This window comes from Jaminaea rosea (genome assembly GCF_003144245.1).
Source record: "Jaminaea rosea strain MCA 5214 unplaced genomic scaffold BDZ90scaffold_4, whole genome shotgun sequence".
NCBI lineage: Eukaryota > Fungi > Basidiomycota > Exobasidiomycetes > Microstromatales > Jaminaea > Jaminaea rosea.
In genome coordinates, this window is record NW_020289978.1 from 872,785 (window position 1) to 892,157 (window position 19,373).

At 58.6% G+C, this 19,373-nt stretch overlaps 7 protein-coding genes across 7 annotated transcripts; 2 read left to right on the forward strand and 5 right to left on the reverse strand.

Annotated features, from left to right (window-relative positions):
• The first annotated feature begins 24 nt into the window (after positions 1-24).
• Positions 25-4,803, forward strand: BDZ90DRAFT_231574 (hypothetical protein). The gene is made up of 5 exons (XM_025505912.1): positions 25-272; positions 340-751; positions 901-2,041; positions 2,118-2,438; positions 2,496-4,803. The coding sequence occupies exons 1-5, from the start codon at positions 176-178 to the stop codon at positions 4,593-4,595; spliced, it is 4,071 nt and encodes a 1,356-aa protein (XP_025363202.1). The 5' UTR covers positions 25-175; the 3' UTR covers positions 4,596-4,803.
• BDZ90DRAFT_152387 (hypothetical protein) lies at positions 4,730-6,172 on the reverse strand. The gene has a single exon (XM_025503547.1). It carries the CDS (start codon positions 5,890-5,892, stop codon positions 4,864-4,866), a length of 1,029 nt encoding a protein of 342 aa, XP_025363203.1. The 5' UTR covers positions 5,893-6,172; the 3' UTR covers positions 4,730-4,863.
• A 1,153-nt stretch (positions 6,173-7,325) lies between these two features.
• Positions 7,326-11,131, reverse strand: BDZ90DRAFT_231576 (antiviral helicase). The gene is made up of 2 exons (XM_025505913.1): positions 10,298-11,131; positions 7,326-10,216 (listed from the first exon to the last, which is right to left on the reverse strand). Exons 1-2 carry the CDS (start codon positions 11,066-11,068, stop codon positions 7,556-7,558), a joined length of 3,432 nt encoding a protein of 1,143 aa, XP_025363204.1. The 5' UTR covers positions 11,069-11,131; the 3' UTR covers positions 7,326-7,555.
• A 214-nt stretch (positions 11,132-11,345) lies between these two features.
• On the reverse strand, positions 11,346-13,027 carry BDZ90DRAFT_218492 (P-loop containing nucleoside triphosphate hydrolase protein; the record flags this gene model as incomplete). The annotated part of the gene is made up of 3 exons (XM_025504367.1): positions 11,346-12,095; positions 12,174-12,687; positions 12,765-13,027. 3 exons carry the CDS (start codon positions 13,025-13,027, stop codon positions 11,346-11,348), a joined length of 1,527 nt encoding a protein of 508 aa, XP_025363205.1.
• Positions 13,028-13,769: 742 nt separating this feature from the next.
• On the reverse strand, positions 13,770-15,582 carry BDZ90DRAFT_231577 (hypothetical protein). The gene has a single exon (XM_025505914.1). It carries the CDS (start codon positions 15,553-15,555, stop codon positions 13,849-13,851), a length of 1,707 nt encoding a protein of 568 aa, XP_025363206.1. The 5' UTR covers positions 15,556-15,582; the 3' UTR covers positions 13,770-13,848.
• Positions 15,583-15,778: 196 nt separating this feature from the next.
• Positions 15,779-17,089, forward strand: BDZ90DRAFT_278944 (hypothetical protein; the record flags this gene model as incomplete). The annotated part of the gene is made up of 1 exon (XM_025509133.1): positions 15,779-17,089. One exon carries the CDS (start codon positions 15,779-15,781, stop codon positions 17,087-17,089), a length of 1,311 nt encoding a protein of 436 aa, XP_025363207.1.
• Positions 17,090-17,338: 249 nt separating this feature from the next.
• On the reverse strand, positions 17,339-18,723 carry BDZ90DRAFT_218545 (putative KRE2-alpha-1,2-mannosyltransferase; the record flags this gene model as incomplete). The annotated part of the gene is made up of 2 exons (XM_025504369.1): positions 17,339-18,322; positions 18,394-18,723. 2 exons carry the CDS (start codon positions 18,721-18,723, stop codon positions 17,339-17,341), a joined length of 1,314 nt encoding a protein of 437 aa, XP_025363208.1.
• Positions 18,724-19,373: the final 650 nt, after the last annotated feature.

Sequence of the window (19,373 nt, forward strand, 5' to 3'; positions counted from 1 at the left end):
TGGGGGGTCCCAGAGCAAGTCCGTGCGTTCCAGCTGAACGGTCTCGCTCGCCCGTTCGCAGCTTCGCAGCTTCCTTCTTGACTCCATCCTCATCCAGGCCTTGACGAGCTCGGGCCATTGTCATCTTCCTGCTTTTGGTGCCGCTGGTCTCGTCTCGTCTCGTCGTTCATACCGGATGGCGCCTTCCGCGAGAGACGGGGTCGATGCCGACGAGGGTGCATCGACTCCTCAAAATGTTGGAGCCCCAGCATTCTCTTCGCAGCAGAACACAGGTAAGGACAGCGACGAAGCTGGTTGCTTCGCAATATGATCACAATGCTCACTTAGATGTTTCTCCAGCCACAAATGCCCCATCCAGCAAAGCCATAACATCTCCTACGACAGCATCCTCTCGTTCTAAGCAACTACGCCCCAGCTCGACCCTAGACTACCGCAATCGTACGGGCGGCAACGGTGGAGCAGCACTGAGCCCACCAAAGAACCGCTCGCAGTACGACCGCTTTCCTCGCTCCTACACGACGGCGGCAGATCAGCATCATCCGCCGGAGAGCTCATTTCCGCCGGGCAAGGACCTCCGTGGAGCGAGGTCCATCTCCTTTCACCCTGGCGTGCCTTCGTCCCTTACTCGCCGTGGTATGGGAGATGTGGAGAGGCAGCAGCAATCTCACCACCCTGGCAACAGCAACTTAGGCGGCGCAGGGCGTAGGGGTTCGGCATCAGCTTCCGCATTTGATATCCAGGGCAGGGGCCGGTGAGTATTGATAAATGGAAGGAGCGAGCGAGCAACCGAGAAGGACAAGGGTCGAGGAATCGAGCGGCTGGCATTGCGATGCTCGTACGATCTTGGCAATGTATCCCGAAGCTGACCCCTACACCGCCCTCCAACTCAACGCACCGCAGACGTATGACCTTTTACTCAGATGCAGGGACAGACGATCAGCTGGTGTCGTCTTACACGGCTACCTCGGACTCGATTCGAGACAGCACCGCTCAGCTTGCTGGCATGGCACTCCGATCAGATGACGAGCGAGACGATTCGCGCATTCTTGAAGCTGAAGAGGAGGACGAGGAGCAAGAAGGAGGGCGGGGTCGAGTGGGTAATGAATCGATGGCTCATGGATCCTGGCCTGTGCCGCACTCGTCTTCCCCATTTGCACGATCGTACGGTACAACTGGACCCAGCAACCTCGCAAAGGCGTTGTCAGCATCGCGACCGACCAGTCCCACCGGACCTTCTTCAGCCTCCACGCCTGCCAGCGGGACAGGAGACAAGACATCTGAGCCTTTCACGGAGCAGTCTGCGCTCCTGGGACACAACCGACGCAACTCGCGCTCAACGCGCAAGCCGCGCCAGGACAGTGTCTGCTCCTCTGATGCCCTTGACTCTGGCTTCAGCGTCAGCTCTCAACAGATGCGCGACGCAGTATCAGATGGTCGGCGCCGTGGGGTCCGCTCAGCGTACGGGAGTGGAGCACTCGCTCAGGCTTCGCTCGAGGCAGAAGCCGAGGCAGCGCATGGTCGTGGCGGCGTCGATGAGAGCCACCTCTCTTCGTCTTACGCGGCAACAGCCAGCGGGCGGGGACGGGACGACGACGACGATGATAATGATAGCTTCGACGGCGCAACGGACGAAGAGAGCGCAACATCTTCGCCTGAGCCACTGTCGCCTTCCTGGAACCTGGTTCCCGCACGCTGGCGACCCGGGCGCGGCTACCGACCCATTGCACCATGGATGAAGAGCAATGCCGACGGCTCCTCAATGCCGCTGCATACTCGTGTACGCAAGCTTTCTCGTCGCGACGTCCTCGAAGCCTGTGCGGAGCCTGTCCGCCTACTTCCAGCTACGGTGCTTGGCATCCTGATGAACGTCCTAGACGGCGTTTCTTACGGACTGATCATCTTCCCCGCCTCGTACCCTATCTTTGCCGACTTTGGTGGGGACGGGGTGGCGATGTTCTTCATTTCGTGCATCGTCTCCCAGCTGGTCTTCAGCTTGGGAGGGAGCATCTTCAAGGGTGGTAACGGGAGCATGATGATTGAGGTGAGCGCTGAAGTGAATGAGCTGACCGAGCATACGCCAAAGCTGACACACTCCTCCTGCCTCGTCACTCTCGCAGGTCGTTCCCTTCTACCACATCCTCTGCACCACCATTATCAACACAATCGGAGACGAGAATCCGCGTGGCGTCATAGCTACCACAATGGTAGCCTTCGCCCTCTCATCCATCTTCACCGGCTTGGCCTTCCTGCTGCTGGGAGTATGCGGCCTGGGCTCTCTGATCGGCTTCTTCCCTCGCCACATCCTTGTAGGATGCATCGGCGGAGTGGGCGTCTTTCTTCTCGAGACGGGACTGGAAGTCTCTGGCCGACTCGAGGCGGAGAAAGGCTTCCAGTACAACCTCGAGACGCTGCGGTACTTCTTCCAGTCCTGGCATATGGTGAGTGAGAGAAGCCGGAGCTAGACCCTACGGCTACTGATCAGTCTTCTTTCGCAGGTCGCTCTTTGGGGTCTACCTCTGCTTCTGGCCATTCTTCTCCGCCTCATCACGGCCAAGATCCGCCATCCTCTCGTCATGCCAGCCTACTTCATCTCCATCACGCCCATCTTCTACCTGATCGCCATGCCTATCTTGCACTTCAGCGTAGAGGAGTTGCGCGAGAGCGGCTGGATTTTCGATATCGGTGCGGCGGGCAATGCTCCCTTCTACCGGTACTTGACCTACTTCGACCTGACGCAGACCAGCTGGGCAGCCCTTTGGAAGACGATGCCGACGATGATTTCGTTGACCTTCTTCTCGGTCCTGCATGTGCCACTCAATGTGCCTGCACTCGCTGTTAGTCTCAAGGAGGACAATGTCGTCGTCGACCACGAGTTGACGGGCCATGGCATCTCGAACTTGATCGCTGGAGCATTCGGCACAGTGCCTAACTACCTGTGCTTTTCCAACACGCTCCTCTTCTACAGGGTTGGCGGAGGCAGTCGCTTATCGGGCGTCATGCTGGCGGGAGCTACCGCGGTTATCCTAGTCATGGGACCAAGCATGATCAACTACCTCAATGTCAGCACGGTCGGTGCGCTCATCTTCCTTCTGGGCATCGATCTCGTCAAGGAGGCGGTGTGGGACACGCTGGGAACCGTCAATCGCTGGGAGTACGTAACTATCTGGTTCATCATCATCGTCATGAGCCTCGCAGACTTCGTCGTCGGCATCCTTGCCGGCGTCTGCCTGGCCTGCCTCTTCCTGACCATTCAGATGTCCCGCCGCAAGACGGTCCGTGCCATCTTCGACGGATCGATCGCTCGTTCGACGGTCCGCAGGCCAATGACGCAGCGCAAGTTCCTCGAGGCTGTCGGCACGCAAACGCAGATCCTGAAGCTTCAGGGCTTCCTCTTCTTTGCCACGATTAATTCCGTCGAGGCGCTCATCCGTCGAGCGCTCGATATTGCGGCTTGGCAGCACAAGCCCATGCGGTTCTTGGTAATCGACTTCTCGCTGGTCTCAGGGATCGACTTCAGTGCCGCAGAGGCCTTTACCCGCATCCAGCGCCTGCTGGACGCGAAGGATGTCGTGCTCGTCTTCTGCGGTCTGTCCGCCGAAGGAGAGATCGGCGTAGCATTGCGCAGCGTAGGTCTGTGGGCTGAGCGCGGCCTGGCGATTGAGGCCTTTCTCTCACTCAATGAGGCGCTAGAGTGGACAGAGAACTCGTACCTGCGAGGAGTGTACATGTCCAGCCTCACGGCGGGCAAGCAGCTCAAGAATGCTTCTCTTGGTGGACACGGGGCACTCGATGTGCCCGATGGCAAGCGACCCCCGGCTTTCGTCATTGACGAGGCCTTCTCCAACTCGCCGAGGAGGAGTCATTTGCATGAAGCAGCGAAGACCGCCGTGAGGAGGCAGCAGCAGCAGATTGACGACGCGGCACATCTGTCAGCGGCTGCGGCGGCAGGCTCGAAGGACGATACCACGGTGAATGGCAAGAATGGGTCGGCATTGAGGGACTCGAGTCGAGACTCGTCGTCGACGGCAACCCCCGCTCCGGTCAGCGCACCCAGTCCTGCAGCTACTGCCACCACTTCTACCTCCCAATCTCCGCAGCGTGAGCAGCCTCTACCCCTCCTCATGGTGACCTTCGGCGCCTTCACTTCTTCCAACTCCAGCTCCTCAACACCTTCTTCAACAAGCCCAGCGTCCCTGCACAGCTTCTTCCAACGCCTCGCCCCCTTTTTCCGACGAGTCGAGTACCTGCGCGAAGAGCTCGTCTGGTCCTACGGTGACGAGGCTGACGGCTTATACCTCATTGAGAGCGGAGCGCTCAAAGCCACATACGACTTTGACCAGAACGACTTTGAGATCAACGAGGCAATGCTTGCGGGCACGATTGCTGGGGAGCTCTCCTTCCTCTCCCGCCAACCCCGCAATACAACTGCGAGGGCCGAGCTCAACTCTGTGCTGTGGAAGCTTGACGTGGATGCGCTGCGCCGCATGGAGCAGGACGAGCCGCAGACCTTTTCGCTGCTTGTGAGCTTGCTAGTCAGGGTAGCAGTGGACGAGCAGTCGAGTCTGCTCAGCTATCTGGTGACGAGGCTGAGCTAGTGAGAAAGGGGGGACCGCATTGCCCAGATGGACGGAAGGTGGCGGTAAATATTTGACTCGATGTTTTGCTCACAATTGCTCGCACTATATCATGATGAAACACATGCTCAAATGATTCCAAATTGACCTCTCTCAGACTCGACGTTGGTTGCTCGATCCTCGTGACTTAGACTACGTCAAAGGAAGGAAAGAAATCGTCATTATCAAGTAGGAGAAGCACTAGAATGATAAGGCCGTGAAAGGCAACGAGGAAAGCACGCCGGGCTAGCTAGAGCCCCGCCACGGTGATCCGATCGTCAGGCCCTGCAGCTACGGTCACTCCCCTCGGCAATGGAGGGAGCACTGCCGCTTGCTGATCCGCGACGGCCTGCGCCGCGGCTACGGCGGTGAACGACAGCTTGGGCAGCTCTAGCACAAGATTGTACGCCGCGTCGACGCTGCCCTTGCGCTGCGTTGCGACAGCCAATGGCGAAGCAGGCGGTAGGGTGGTCACCCAGCTGTGCGACCAAGAGTGGAGCCAAGGCGATTCGCAAGGATCTGGCCCGCGAGAGGCCCCTTGAAGGCGCTCTTGCTTTGCGAGACGACGTCGCTCCAAGATGGTGAGCTTGCGTTCCGGCTCGAAGGGGGAGAGGGAGGAGAAAATGCTGTTCAATGCCGGTCGGCTGGTCTGTCGAAGCTCATCGTCAAGCACCATGGAGCCAAAGGGAGAGACGGCACGGGTTGAAGGTGCAGCAGGTGTCGAGAAGGAGGATACTTCCGAAAGAGTCGGGCTCATGACCGTCAAGCTTGCGCTGGTGCCACTGACAGGACCATTGCAGGCGTGTCGAGGGCGATGCATGACGTTGCGCTGCCTCGCCGAGGTGGATGGTCCTGCACCGTTTCCGTCCGTAGGCACCGACGCAGGGCGGCGCTGCCTCTTTCGCTGAGGCTGCTGATCGGTGCGGTGGGCACTGGTCGAGATAGCTGCAGTGGGATGGCTCTGGCGCTGCTTCTCCTGCCTCCTCGCTTCTTTGTCCGCGACAAGATTGACCCAATTGACGGGAAAGGCGAGTACGGCCTCGAGGGAGATCTGACCTGAGGCCACGAGCTCGAGGAGGGCTTCTGAATTGTTCGAGTCGCTCTGCGTGACAGCTTCTGGCTCGCGTTGCTCCGCCTGGTGCTGCTGGAGCATGGAGACCCAGGAGGAGGATGAGAGGCCGAGAGATCCTTGCCTACGGTGGGCGCCGGAGTGGCTGCGAAGGGACGAGGGTGTGAGCTCACGACTGCGAAAGGTACACACACGCCCGCACGCGTGCATTCACCGGAGAGAAGTGGGCGACACCGAGCTGTTCCTCGATGTGCGAGCGCTTGAGCCTCCCATGGAGAGTGCGGGCGTCGAGTAGCCAGAAGTCGAAAAAGAAGAAGACGACATGGGAGCCATACGCATGGGCGTAGGTGACTGGACGACACTATGAGCGACGAGACGTGCAGCGAATCATGGAGCCATCCTCGTCCTTATGTCAATCCCAAAGCAGAGATGGCTAGCGTGTCTTCCCTTCATTAGCCGCAAACCCACGGCTTTAGCCCCCCGTTTTCCCGTGCCCTTACCAACGGCGACCAGATACCGCACAAACGCGGCACACGCTCAACTCAGCCGTCACTGATGAGCGGGGATGGAGGCCCGCACTACACTGACCCAGCACCCAGTCGCACCAACCTACGAACGCACGAGCGTGCGTGTTTGCGCATTTCCCCTTACGACCGGGCGATGAGAAGACTTCGCCGTACCGGGCTCTCGTGCTACCCTCTGTCCCATCAGCCAATCCGTGCCACCTTCGATCGCCAGATCCAAGATCGTGCCAGCCACGAGCCTACGGTTAGTGAGGCGGGGTTTGAGTAAGGCGCTCAGAGGAAGAGGATCCTTTGGGCGCTAGGAAGCGGGGACTCAATCGTAATGTCACACCCGTCGTGCAGTCAGCAAAGTACAGCGGGAGACGAGGTATCCGGTAGCAATATCTGCTGCAGGAACGACCGACAATGAGAAATGGGAGCCCCTCGAACTGCACGCGCGGGCGCCACCCGGACCGCTGCCGGGTCGGAGAAACGGAAGAAAGGCCGTTGGCCTGGCTCAAATTCGCCTCTTTGCAGCGAACACGACGGTGACGTCGGTGGCTCCTCATAAGCACAGCGCGAGACGAGGCGAGAGGCCGTGATGGCAACGCCGCGGCCTGTAGCGGTGTTCACGGCAAGCGGCGACCTTCTGACGAACAAGACCCGCCATTTCCTTGGAGAGAAAGGAGAGACCTATGGCAATCGCAGTCTGAGTCGGGTGAATATGGGCGGACAGCGAATACAGGGCTCAAGGAAGTGACGGCAATGCGTAACCGCTCTGCCGTGAGGCCGCGGCCTTCGTCGTATCCAGCGGCGTTTTCGAGGAGCTAGCTGGCTGGTACCGTAGGACAGAGGCGGTGCGACTCGCAGCCACCATCGAACCCGCGGCTTCAATGCGAGCGCAGACTCCTTCTCGCGATTTTGGCTATACGAACATCAATCTTGGTACTCAGGTTCACGCTGATAATCGATACCCTTCAGCGAGCCTGCCGGCAGGATCAACTTTGGTTACTTAGTGACAATATCACAGGTTTCAGTGTCCAGCTGCGTGCTTCAGCTGCGTGTTGACGACCCGCGGTGATTGCATTCGAGCTAGCGATCGGGCTCGCGCTCAATCTCATCGGTCGTGTTCAGCCAGTCAAGGGGGGGCGCAAACGTCTACAGCGTCCTTTGCTTTCACTACCGTTGATCTTGTCATAGATACAGGCAGCGCCATGGATTGAACCTGCCGTCATCACGATCTGCCATCCAGCCCATCCGTCCCTACTCGCCCTGCGTCTGAAAGCCCAAGCAAACCACCAACTACTCGATAGTCACAGCGATAACAACGTCCGCCATGCCCCTTCCGTCTCACTCCCCTCTTCCTCCGCCTAAAGGTACAGCGAAGGCGAAAAGATGATGCTACTCTGCCTCTCCAATTTCGCCAAACTCTCATTAAACTTCTCCTCCAACTCCCCATTCCCAATCGCTTTCGCAGCCATAGTCATCTGCCTGAGCAGCTCCTGCAGTCTTCGGAAAGCCCTAATCACCGACCCTTCAAAGACGTCGGTGAGCTTACAGATCTCACTGAACTTACCGCCCTTGCACCAAGCAAGTACTGCATCCATCATTTCGACCCTGAAGCTGCTCACGTACTCCTCCTCATTTACGTCCTCCATCTTGCACTCCCTTGCAACACGAGCAATACGACGAGCCGTCTCCTGCATTGTGCGCAGGGGGGCAGCCAGATCCTCCTTGAGGCGGATCTGCTGCTCTGACTTTTCGCTGAAGACGAAGCAGGAAAGAAGAGCAGCACAGTGCTCGGGTGTGAGGGTATTGAAGAGACCGGTGAAGATCAGCTCGGTGAGGAGTAGCTCGTCACCGGTGGAGATCTCGCAGGCTACACGGCCCTTCTTCTCCACTACGTCGTCCTGGCTCGTGAAGCCTAGGCGACGGAGTACGCGTTTGCGACATTTGAGCTCATCGAGTTGCATGACGGAGTGAGCACTTCCGATTTGAGCCTTGATGCTGGCAACCCGCTCACGGAGGGTGGATTTGGCTTGCCATGCCTCGCGCATCTCCTCGCGTTGCGGTGAGTCGTGGACGGACGACTTCTTCATCGCTTCGCGCAATGCTTCACGCTTGCTGAGCAACTTGGTGAAGCCCTCGTCCGTAACCTTCATGTCCTTGACGGCATCCAGTGTCGGCACACCGCCCTTGGAGGAAGGGAAACGCTTGGCTACTTCGGCGAGATTCTTGCGCACTTGGTCGCGCGACTCTTTTGGTCTGAGGTCCTTGGGCAGGAAGAGCTTGATGGCACTGAGTTGCTGCACAGTGGTAAGGAGGACGGGGATGACTAGCATCTCACCCTTCTCCCCTATCGGACACGGAGAGATGCCTTCCAGCGCAAGGGCAGACTCTTGGCGCTGTTGCTGTTGTTTCCCTCCGCTACTGCCGTTGGACAAAGAAGCACCGGACCCCTGGGCGCAGTGAAGCACACAGTCTACGATGTACTGCGTCTGCGGCTTTGCGTTCGGATCGGCAGGCCTGCCCTTGGGCGGCAATCGCTTCTGGTAATTGACGACGCATCCCCATCCAAAGTCGAGGGCCTCGTGCTGGATTCTTACCAGCCGGCCAGGCTGAAGGAATGGCAATGCGTAGCTAGGGTGGGAGATGACCTCTTGGTAGTCGGCATCGAGTGCGTCGAGCTGCTTCTGCAGGCCAAAGTACTCATCCGCCGCCTCCTCATCCGGCACTCTTGCTTCGTCCAGCTCCTTCTGCGCTCCTTCGAGCTCGAGCTCCAGTTGTGGGATCGAGGCGGCTGACTGATACTGGAAGAAACAGCGCTCCAGCATGTACTCCGGTGAGATACCCTCCACGCGCATCAGGTTGAGGACCATGTTGTAGCCGAGGTGGAAAGCGGAATTGAGTCGATCCGCCTCGCCCTTCACCATCGTCTTCGCTGAAGCCGGCTCGAGCTTCTCGTCAAACATCATGATGACGATCCCCCTATCGTCCAAGCCTCGACGTCCTGCTCGGCCAGACATCTGGATGAACTCGCCCGACGTCAAATTGCGAAACTCCTTGCCATCCCACTTGCGTACCGCCGTAAACACTACCGTCTTTGCTGGCATGTTGAGGCCGATGGAGAAGGTCTCGGTAGCGAAGAGGACCTTGAGCAGACCTTCTTGGAACAGGATCTCGATGACCTCTTTGAGGATAGGGAGTAGACCACCGTGGTGGATACCGATGCCGCGACGCAGCAGTGGCAAGATGTGCTCGATCTGAGGCAAGGCCCTGTCCTCCTCGGAGAGGGCAGAGATAGCGTTGTTGAAGACGGTGGATACCATATTCTTCTCCTCATCCGTATTGAACTCCAACTTGCTCATTTGCAATGCCAACCCTTCGCATTCCCTCTTCGAAAAGGCAAACACAATGACAGGGTTGTTGTTCTTGAGCATGATCATCTTGACAATCTTGTAGATGTCAGATGGCCCCTTCTCCCCGCCTTTCTTCGTCTTTCCCTTCTTGTTGCGACCGGAGTCTGCTGCTGCTGGGTCCTCGCCGCGTGAGTCGGAGAGTGCGCCCATTGCCTTTTGAAAGTTCTCTTCCTTGAATGTACCGCGCTCGTCGACTACGAGGTGGATACCGTCGCCTCCCGAGGGGAAAAGGTAGTGTTGCAGTGGCGTGGGTCGAAAGTCGGTATAAACGACGTGGCACGGCTGATTGTGCGTCGTAGCGATCCATGAAGCGAATTGGAATGCGTTGGGAATCGTTGCAGAGAGGAAGACGTAGCGCACCTTGCGCGGCAAGAGGATGATCGTTTCTTCCCACACGACTCCACGCTCCTTGTCTCGCATGTAATGGATCTCGTCGAACACAACCCAAGCCACCTCGCGCATGATCTCTGAACCGCGATACAGCATTGAGCGCAGAATCTCCGTAGTCATGACGAGACAGCTCGCTGATGGATTAATGGTGACGTCGCCTGTCATGAGACCCACGTCGCCGAAGTCGGCTGTGAGCTCGCGGTACTTTTGGTTGGAGAGGGCCTACGAAAGGGGAGCACGAGACAGGTCAGGCATCAGCTTGCTGCAGTCCAAAGGTACGCTGCTCTTGGCGCCCACACTCACCTTGATCGGACTCGTATAAACAACTCTCTGCCCGTTCTTTAGACACTGAGCAATAGCATACTCTGCCACGACCGTCTTTCCCGCACTGGTATGCGCGCTGACCAGCACGCTCTCCTCCCTCTGAATCGAGTAGATGGCCGTCCGCTGGAATGGGTCCAAGGTGAAAGGGTACTCCCTCGCAGGCGGATCGGGAGGCACATGCTGCGACAGAGGGACGTAACCGGAGAAGGCGGGGGGCAGAGCCACTTGATGGCGGACAGAGTGCGAGATCTGCATTGCTCCCTTTGATTCGCCATCCTCGCCTGCCTTCGGGCCGGCAACCGTTGTAGTAGATGTACCGACAACGGTGCCATCCCCGCCGAGCTCGTCTGCTACCTGTTGCGCAGCGCCATTCGATTTGACATTGCCTGCTCCCCCTCCCCCAGAGGAGCTCGATGAGGCGACGGCGCCTGCATCTGAAGCGTCCTTGCTGATCGGCACCTCCCTCACAGCCTCTGCGGTGAACTCATCCGCGAGTACGGGTGCAGGAGCTGCCTTGCGTGATTTCTTGCTGCTCTTCTTCGACGAAGACGAAGTGGCGGCGTCATTGCCATTTTCGAGGGTATCGTCAGCAGCGGCGTGAGGTGGAGAAGATGGAGAGACTACATCGGACGGCCGCTTCTTTGCTGCTGCTGCTGCTGATGCTGTGGCGACAGGAGTCGAGCCTGTCTGCTTCGATGAGCCTGCTGGAGGAGCATTTTCCAGGAAATCAAAGAGGCCGTCTGGGTCCATGCTGACGACGCGGTGGAAAATCGAGATTGGTAACGAAAGACAAGCAACAAAGGTGACGGGAAGCCAAGACGGAAGGCGGCGGCAACGCTTGAGCCGCGAGCTCGAAATTCTTGACCGAAGCTCGCAAAAACCACGTGGCTCACACTGAAGGAGGCTGGCCGGTCGTGATGAGATGAGATGAGATAAGATGATGATGTTGCTACATTGACATGACTGCCTCGATACCAAGCATGGCTCCACGCGGGCCGTTAAAGCATTTCTGTGCTGTCCCTGTGCCTCAAACACTAGGCGGCATCAAAGGCTCCGTTCCTCCCACGGCAGCCACTCGTCCAATCAGCCTTGTCCTCCCCTCCCTGGTAATGAGCCTCACCCCAACCTTGATGAACTCGGGGGTCCTGATAAATTGCAGACGTAGCCTCGCCCTGTCACCCGTCCTGATCACGGGCTTCTCCTCGTTGGACCCTTTTGCTCGCCCATTGGTTCCAGGCCCACTGGTAGCGACAGGCTCGTCCCCTCCCTTGGCAATGCCTGTAATCCTGACCGTCTGCCTGATTCCAGCTGCGTGCAGGACCATGCAAGAGCCGACGCTGAGCGTAGTGGCGTGATGAAGGCAGAGGATCTCGGCATCGAAGACGAGACTAGCCTGAGGAGGGTTATCACTCCTCGCTATCATTACCATCCCCTTCCTGACCTGATTTCTCCTCACCCGCTTCAACGCAAAGCTAGCACTCTGCCCCGCCGTAGCAGCTTCGACGTTGACTCTCTTGCGCTGGATAGACCTCACCGACGTCTGAATGAATTGGCCGAGCGAGTCGGGTCCAATGAGCAGATTGTCGCCTATCTTGACCGACCCGCCAGTGATGACGCCGGAGACGACGGTACCGACGAAGGGGACGGAGAAGATGTCGCTGATTTGGAGCTCGAAGGAAGAGGCCGGGTCGAATTTTGAAATGGAGGATTGGGGGAGGATGTTGAGAAAGGTGCGGAGCAGGGGAATGTTGTGACCGGTGACGTTGGAAATTTGGAACTGTGGCAGGAGAGGGGACAGGTCAGTTTGATGTCCTTGGCCTTGTCCTCGCCCTCGCACACTCGTCTGCGCACTCACGATAGGACAGATCCTCTCCTTGGACAAGCGAAGCGCACAATCGACTACTTGCTCCATCGTCTCGACGAACACGGGCGTCTTCCTACATCCTGGGCTCTTGAGCACCTTCGTCAGCTGCTTGATAGTTGCCTCTAAGATCTGCGGAGGGCACATGTCGATCTTGGTAACCGTGATAAAGACAGGGATGCTCAATGCCAGAGCTACGCCCAGGTGCTCCTTGCTCATTCCGATCAGACCAGCATTTGCGCCAACCATGAGCATGCCATACTCGGGCACGTTCGCCGTCAGCCCGCCGATGGTGGTGCGCAGGTATCGCTCGTGTCCTGCTAGATCGAGGAAGTTAACGATCTTTGCTGAGCGAGAGCAGACCTCCTCCCACGAGAGCTTGCGTCCTTCCTCTTTTGAGCCTGCGGCTGACATGACGTGCTCGCCTTTTGCGGTCAATCCTAGAAGCTCCATGCCTACGCTGCTTGTGCGGCCCGTCTCGATTTCATGCTTGTGACGGAAGAGGTTGCTGCGGGCGCGAAGGGAGGGGGAGAAGGTGATGGTCAGCCGGGAGTACCATATGGATATCGGCCTCGCTGTACTCACACTCTAGCCTTGCCCCTCCCATCGTCCAACCCGCCCCTTGTCAACACGCCAAGCGTCGTAGACTTGCCCGCGTCGACGTTGCCCACGCAGGCGACCCGGATCTCCACAAAGTCCTGAGTGGCCGCCGGTATCTGACGAAGCATAAAGTATGCTAATCTCTCCTCTTTCCTCTCGAATAGTACGGTAGCCTCTACCGCGATCTCCTTGCACGCCGCCGGCACGTCGGCCAGGATCTTGGCATACTCCTCGTCACTAAGCTCCATGATCGCCTCCTGAGGTATGGCACGCTGCTCAGCTTTTGTCTTGTCACCCGACCCATCAAAGACAAGCACGCTCTCCCCTCCCTCGGCGAAGACTCTTCCCTGAAGAAAGGTAGCTAGTGAGGGCTTCTCCTCGCCATCTACGTCGATTGATAGGAGCTTCTGCTTCAGTGTACGCGGGTCGCTCACTTCTGCGTCGATGGAGTCTAGCCGAGCCTGCTCGAGATCGGCTGTCATGCTGTCGATCGTGAGTTGACCAGAGTTGCGTTTTGACGATGACGAAGCTGTGGGCTGAGCAGCGGCGGCGTTGCTCGATGAATTGGTGGCGTTGGAGGTCGACATGGCTCCTGCGCCTCGCCCGGCCGTAGATGAGGCTTGCGTCTGGCCGTCTGCCTGCTTCTGAGACGCAAATACAGCTGCTGGTGGTAATGTCGAAGCAGCTAATGACATGCTCGTCGACTCGATGATCTGCTGAGATGAGAGAAGGAGCGAGAGTGATGCGAAGATGTCGTGGCTCGTGGTGGCGGATGGCCCAAAGGACGGCGGACTGGCGCCTCGAAGCGGGGAGCGACGCACGACGCGGATCAGTCAATCTTGACTCAGGCGTGCAGCTCAGACCAACGCTTGGGCCACTCGAGTCGAGTAGACGTCGAGTCGATGCAGCAAGCGGCGGCGAGCGAGCGAGGCGGCGAGGCAACCTCATCCTCAAAACATCTTCACAGCCAAGGCGCAAGAGCTCACGCAGAAGGATATCGGTAGCAAATTGCATGGCATTGAGCTAGTATTACATATGATCCACTATCACTACCCCTTCTTTCTCGCCTTTATTGGCCCTGCTTCTGCGCCGCTGCCGCTTCGAGCTGGCGCTGCGCCCATCGATCCTTTACCGGCGGGGCAGCAGGAGCGGAAGAACGGGTCGGCGGAGATCTTGACCGCCGACGCTTAGCCTCATATCCATCACGATGGCGTTCTCTCTCTGCGTCCCTATCGTCTGGTCGGCGACGCTCGCCACGAGGGTCATCGTAGCGATGCTCGTCATACCGACGGTCGCCGTAGTCGCGGCGTGGAGGCTCCTCGTGGCGAGGTCGGCTGTACGTTTCTCTACGCTCGCTATATCCGCCACACCCTTCTCTACGCTCACCTCTCTCTTCTCGTAGCACTGACGCCGCTGGTCTCGATCTCCACCCTTCATCTCGTGGTCGATCTCGATCGTTGAACGCAGCATTGGCGCCAGTCGCAGCGCCGCCGGGTCCAGCCGGCACCCCATCGCCTGGCATTGGGCAGTCTCTCTTGAGATGATCCTGCGCTCCGCACCGGAAGCAGCCCGACTGCGAAGATGATGCTCCTGCCCCGCTCCCACCCCCGTTGTTGCCGCGTAGGCTGATGCCACCCTTACTCGTATCCTCCGCCCCCAAGTGGGTCCACTTGCTCCTTCCCTTCTTTCCATAGTCCCTCACCTGCATCATAGCTGGCAAATTCTCCTTCTTCGTCTGTCCCTCCGTCGCTTCAGTCCTGTAGTCTCGCTTTTTGAGAATGTCCAAATCTTGAAAGAAGGCGCCCTTGTGATAGTACTTTTGCATGAAGCCCATCTTGCCTCGCGATTCTTTGACCTCTTTGCGACCAGATTCGGCACGGGCGAGATCTTCTGCATCTCGTTGCGCTTGTGTAAGGGCAGCGCGGCGAGAGCGTTCGGCCTCTTCCTGGTCTTTGAGCTCGTCGGCTTCCCACTCGCGCTTGATGCGGGTAAGCTCGCGGATTCGCCAGGCTGCAAACTCGGCTTCAGGGTCGACGTCATCCGTATCGTCTATGTCTGGGCGGGACTCGTCTGCTTGCTTGGCCAGGAGCTCGGCTTTGATACGGTCCGAAGCGAGTTGCTGGGCCTCAAGACGCCGAGCTGCGGCTACGCGTTCAGCAGCAGCTTCGCTGTCGTCTCTCGCTGGTGGAGCAGCGGCAGCTGTGGCACCAGGAGCTGCTACGACGGCTGGAGCTGAGGCGCCATTGGCTGCAGCCGCCTCTCGCTGCTTCTTGGAGACGAACATGGGCTTGAAGATTGGCTCTGGCTCTTCTTCTTCTTCCGATGACTCATCCTCCTCACCGCTGTCCGTCTCATACTCTGACGAGCTCTCCTTTGCCGCAGCAGCAGGTCTGGACCTCCTTTCAGCGCCTGCCGCCGTCGTCTGCGGCTCGTCGTCGGTATCCGTCTCGTACTCATCCGAGTCGTACTCCTCCTCCTTTGGCTGCTGCTCCTTCTTCACCGGCGCGGCTCCAACATTGACCACTACGCCGGCCGTACGTCTCTGTCCGGACCTCTGCTGATTGTTCAAGAAAGCAGCCGTGCCTGACGTAAGGTCGCGGATCTCCTCGTGCTTGTTGTCGTCGTCAAGCTGCGCCTGCTGTCGTTGAGCGTGCTCGTCATCATCCGAGTCCGAATCGTCATACCCGGCTGCGCCTACCGGCGCTTTGCCTGGTCGATAGCGAGCTGCTGGGCGGGAGATGCGCGAGGGACCGCCCTGCTGTTGCCGTGAGGACATCGCAACGAGGGGTCGCAAGATGAGGAGTAGGGAGGATGGAAACCAAATGCACCTCGCCCATCGGACTGGACCCAAAGTCGCACGGTTGCGACCACGTGGCGTTCGCCTGAGGCGGAAAGAGACTGACAGAGACCGCCGGCGCGAGAAGAAGTGGCTGGTGCCGCTTTGCTTTGCTTTCTAACCTTTGATTTGCATTCCATCCTTGCCCTTCAGTCACGCCAAAATGAGCCTTCCCACCTCCCACCTCCTTCGTCGGGCTTGCAGCGCAGCATCAAGCGCCTCATCCTCCTCGCGCCTTCTCCACACCACACTGCCCCGCCGATCCTCTACACCAACCAAGAAGCCTGCAATTGCAAGCATCTCCGCAATCCGCCAAGCCGTACCAGGCACCTCGATGCTCAAGGCCCGCGAAGCTCTTTACGCCACTCAGTCCCCGAACACCGGGGAGGACGACGTTCATGCCGCACTCCAATGGCTAGACGAGGACCGCCGCAAGAGCGGGGCAAAGAAGGCAGAAAAGGTCGCAGACCGAACCAACAACGAGGGCCTCGTAGGCATCTGCTTACTTGCCGATGGGCTGCCCCAGGGAGAAGCGCAACAGGACAGTGGAGCTCACGCTGCGGCTCCACAAGGAGGCTTGGTAGAACTCAATTGCGAGACCGACTTCGTAGCGCGCAACGACGTCTTCCTCCAGCTCGTCAACGATATCAGTCATACCGCCGCCCTCTTCCCCACCTTGGCCGGACTGCCACCCATGTCCAAGACCTCGACGCTGCAAGACCTACCCTTGCAAGCATTCATGGATTTCCCGCTCATGCCGGCCGACCCTACCGCTACAGCGGGCACGGGATCGTTACGTACTGTCCGCTCGGCTATCATTGATGTCGTTGCACGCCTGGGCGAGAAGGTCACCCTTTGCCGTGCTTCGGCCATCCTTCTGCCGCCGAGGGGAGCAAATATGGGAGCCAAGCTGCCTCCCAAGGTCGTAGCTTCGGCGTTCGCTCATGGCAGCACCAGCGCGGGAAAGCAGCAAAGGCCAGGCCAGATGATGGCAGCAGGCAAGGTGGTCTCGCTGCTGCTTACAAAGGTCCAAACACCTGCAGCAGTGGCGTCTAGCTCCTCAAGTCAGATCGCCACACGCAGCTCAGCAGCTTCCCTTCGCGCCCTCACTCGCTCCCTCGCCCGTCAAGCAGCGGGGATGGAGACCCTGGCCATTCGTGCCTCAGCGGACGCGGCTGCTGCTGAAGAAGCTGCTGCTGGAGCGGCTCCTCTCCCGCTCTACTCGCAGCCCTTCGCTATGTTGCTTTCTTCGGCTGGAATTGAGCGATCGAGCGAAGAGGAGAGCGTGCAGAGCATTCTGAGCAGGTGGTGGAGCGGGGAGGGGCAGACAGAGGGAGAGGCGGCCGCTGCGGAGATTGTCGCGGGTGGCGAAGAGGAGGATGCGAAGGGGAGCGTCGACGTGGTGGACATGAGGAGATGGAGGGTGGGAGAGGTTGCGCCGTCTCCTGTCGTGGAGGAGGCTACACAGGCGTAAGACGGGCTACCGAGCACGCACGCACGCACGCAGGAGAATCGACAGCGTATCTTTCTAATTGGAACGATTCCATCGGTCACAAAAGCGACGTGTGGAGAGGAGATGAAGCTTGCTAGTGTTACTGGTGTGCCGGTGCGTAGATACATATGGGAGACGGGGCAGGGAATGCTGATCCTTAGATGGTGCAAATCCGAACAGGGGAAGAGGAGGGAAGATGCTTGCCTTGTGCGATCCGCCACACTCGCCCGCTCACTTGGGCTCACCCTCCTTGAGGGTCCTCCACGCCTCCTTTAGGCACGAGTACCCCTCACGGTCAAAGCTCTTTGCTGGGTCACAGTTGCACCTTCCCGTGTCGTGGTACTTTTCCTTGTTCGTCGGACAGTGGCCCCACGGATTGTGGAAGTAGCCAATATCGTCGAAGTGGTGCAGGCGACTCCTGTCCAGGAAGAGGACGGCAGCAATCGAGTGTACGGGCGCATCGCCCCATCGCTCGTAGAAGAAGCCTCCTGCCTTGTCCAGGTAATCAAAGTACTTTGTGTAGGCTTCAGAGCGCCAGAAGCGCAGATCTCCGATCTCGAAGTTGGACCAGAAGTGGCACAGGTTGTACCCTGGGTCCATTCCGCGCTCAGGCTCGTCGGTCATGAAGTGCAGGCCATTGTCCTTGGCAACGTACTGCGGGTTCAGTTTGACAAAGTCGTGCGTCGTCTGCCAGAGCGTGGGGATCGTGTCCAAGTACTCATGGAGGGCCATGGTGAAGCCGTACGTCTTGTTATTCATCTGCATGAACAAGAAAGGGTCATAGTCGATGTCGCAGTAGAGCTTGATTCCGGGCTCGACACGCCAGTAATACTCGAGGTCCATAGTGAGGGGGTGACGCCAGAAGAAGCCAGACTGGTAGCGACACATGTGACGGTACGACTCGGAATCGCCGTAGATGATTCCCTTGTCCTTCATCGTCTTGCGAGTCTGGGCGGCGCGATTCTGGTCGATCCACTCGGGGTAGCCCCAGTGCTCCTTCTCGACGAAGCCAAAGCGCGTCTCGGAGCGCGTCATCTGGCGGACGCCCTTCTTGAAGTCTTCAGTGAAGGGCTCATTGTTGAGGAAAATCCAAGGATAGCCGTACTTGCGATTGAACTTCTCTTCGACGTCGCGCATGGCTTCGCGCATGCTGCCGAGCTCTGAGTTACGGACGAGGACGATGAAGCCGGCTTTGGCGCGGGGAGCCTTGTTCGCCTGTCGCAAGGAGGGGAATGACGATGGTCAGCGCCAAGCTTGCAGTATCTCTCGTTTTGGCACCTGCTTACCTTCTGCGGAACGAACTCGGGCGGGTAGACGTTGCCATCGCTTCCCTGATGACCAAAGTTCAGCATCTCCTGTGGCGTCGTCGGTACCTTGGGGCCGAAGCTGTACATGTCCTCGACAGACGAGGTCACGTCAGAGGGCAGCCTCTGTCCTGCGCCGCTCTGCTGCCACGGCCTGGGTAGTGACTGCCATTGGGTTCGCACCCTGTCCGTTGCGGTGGGCGAGAGAGACAGCCATGTTGAGAAGGAGAGGAGAAGGAGGAAGGCTGTGATGAGGAAGATGAGGCGCTGCGGACGTCGAATAAACGACTCGAGAACCGAAGCGGGTGGCATGATGGAGGCGTAGACGTGTGGTGCGACTTACGGCCGCGACGCTAGAATGTTACCGCGATCCTGAAGAAGGAAAAGGTCTTCTAGGTGACGAGAGTTGGAAGAGTGGAAGAGTGTGGAGAGCCCAATGGCACAGAGGGGGCAGCGAGATGGTGGCAACAATGGCGATGGTGATGAAAGAGAAAAGAAGAGAGTAGTGAACGTTGTTTGCGCACGAGGCCGCTGCCACTTTAGCTGCGCTGGGGAGCGAGGGGGCTGAAGGTTCACAAGCAAGGTTGACCAATGCCACCGAGACGACCAACTGACACCGGGTCCAGGAGCGGGGGCGAATCCTGGCCTTGCTCAACTCATGGCGGCGGACACAGGCCGCCGATGCCTCTGTGCACTTTTGGCTCCGGCTGGTCGCAGGCCGCGCCGCGTCTATCGTGCTCAACTCTCGCCCGCCGCCTCTTCTCTTTTCCGCCAAGTCAGCGCTCGGTCGGCCCACAGCCAACGGGGGCTGTGCGCTTAGTGAGAGAGAGAGCGGCAAGGAGCTGGGCACGCAACCCAAAAAGCAGGCGACGCCTCCTCTCCCTTGACCATGGATTGACGTCGGAGGCGACTAGCACTTGCTGTTGTCCATTCATTGAATGCTACCACCCGATCCCGCTTGA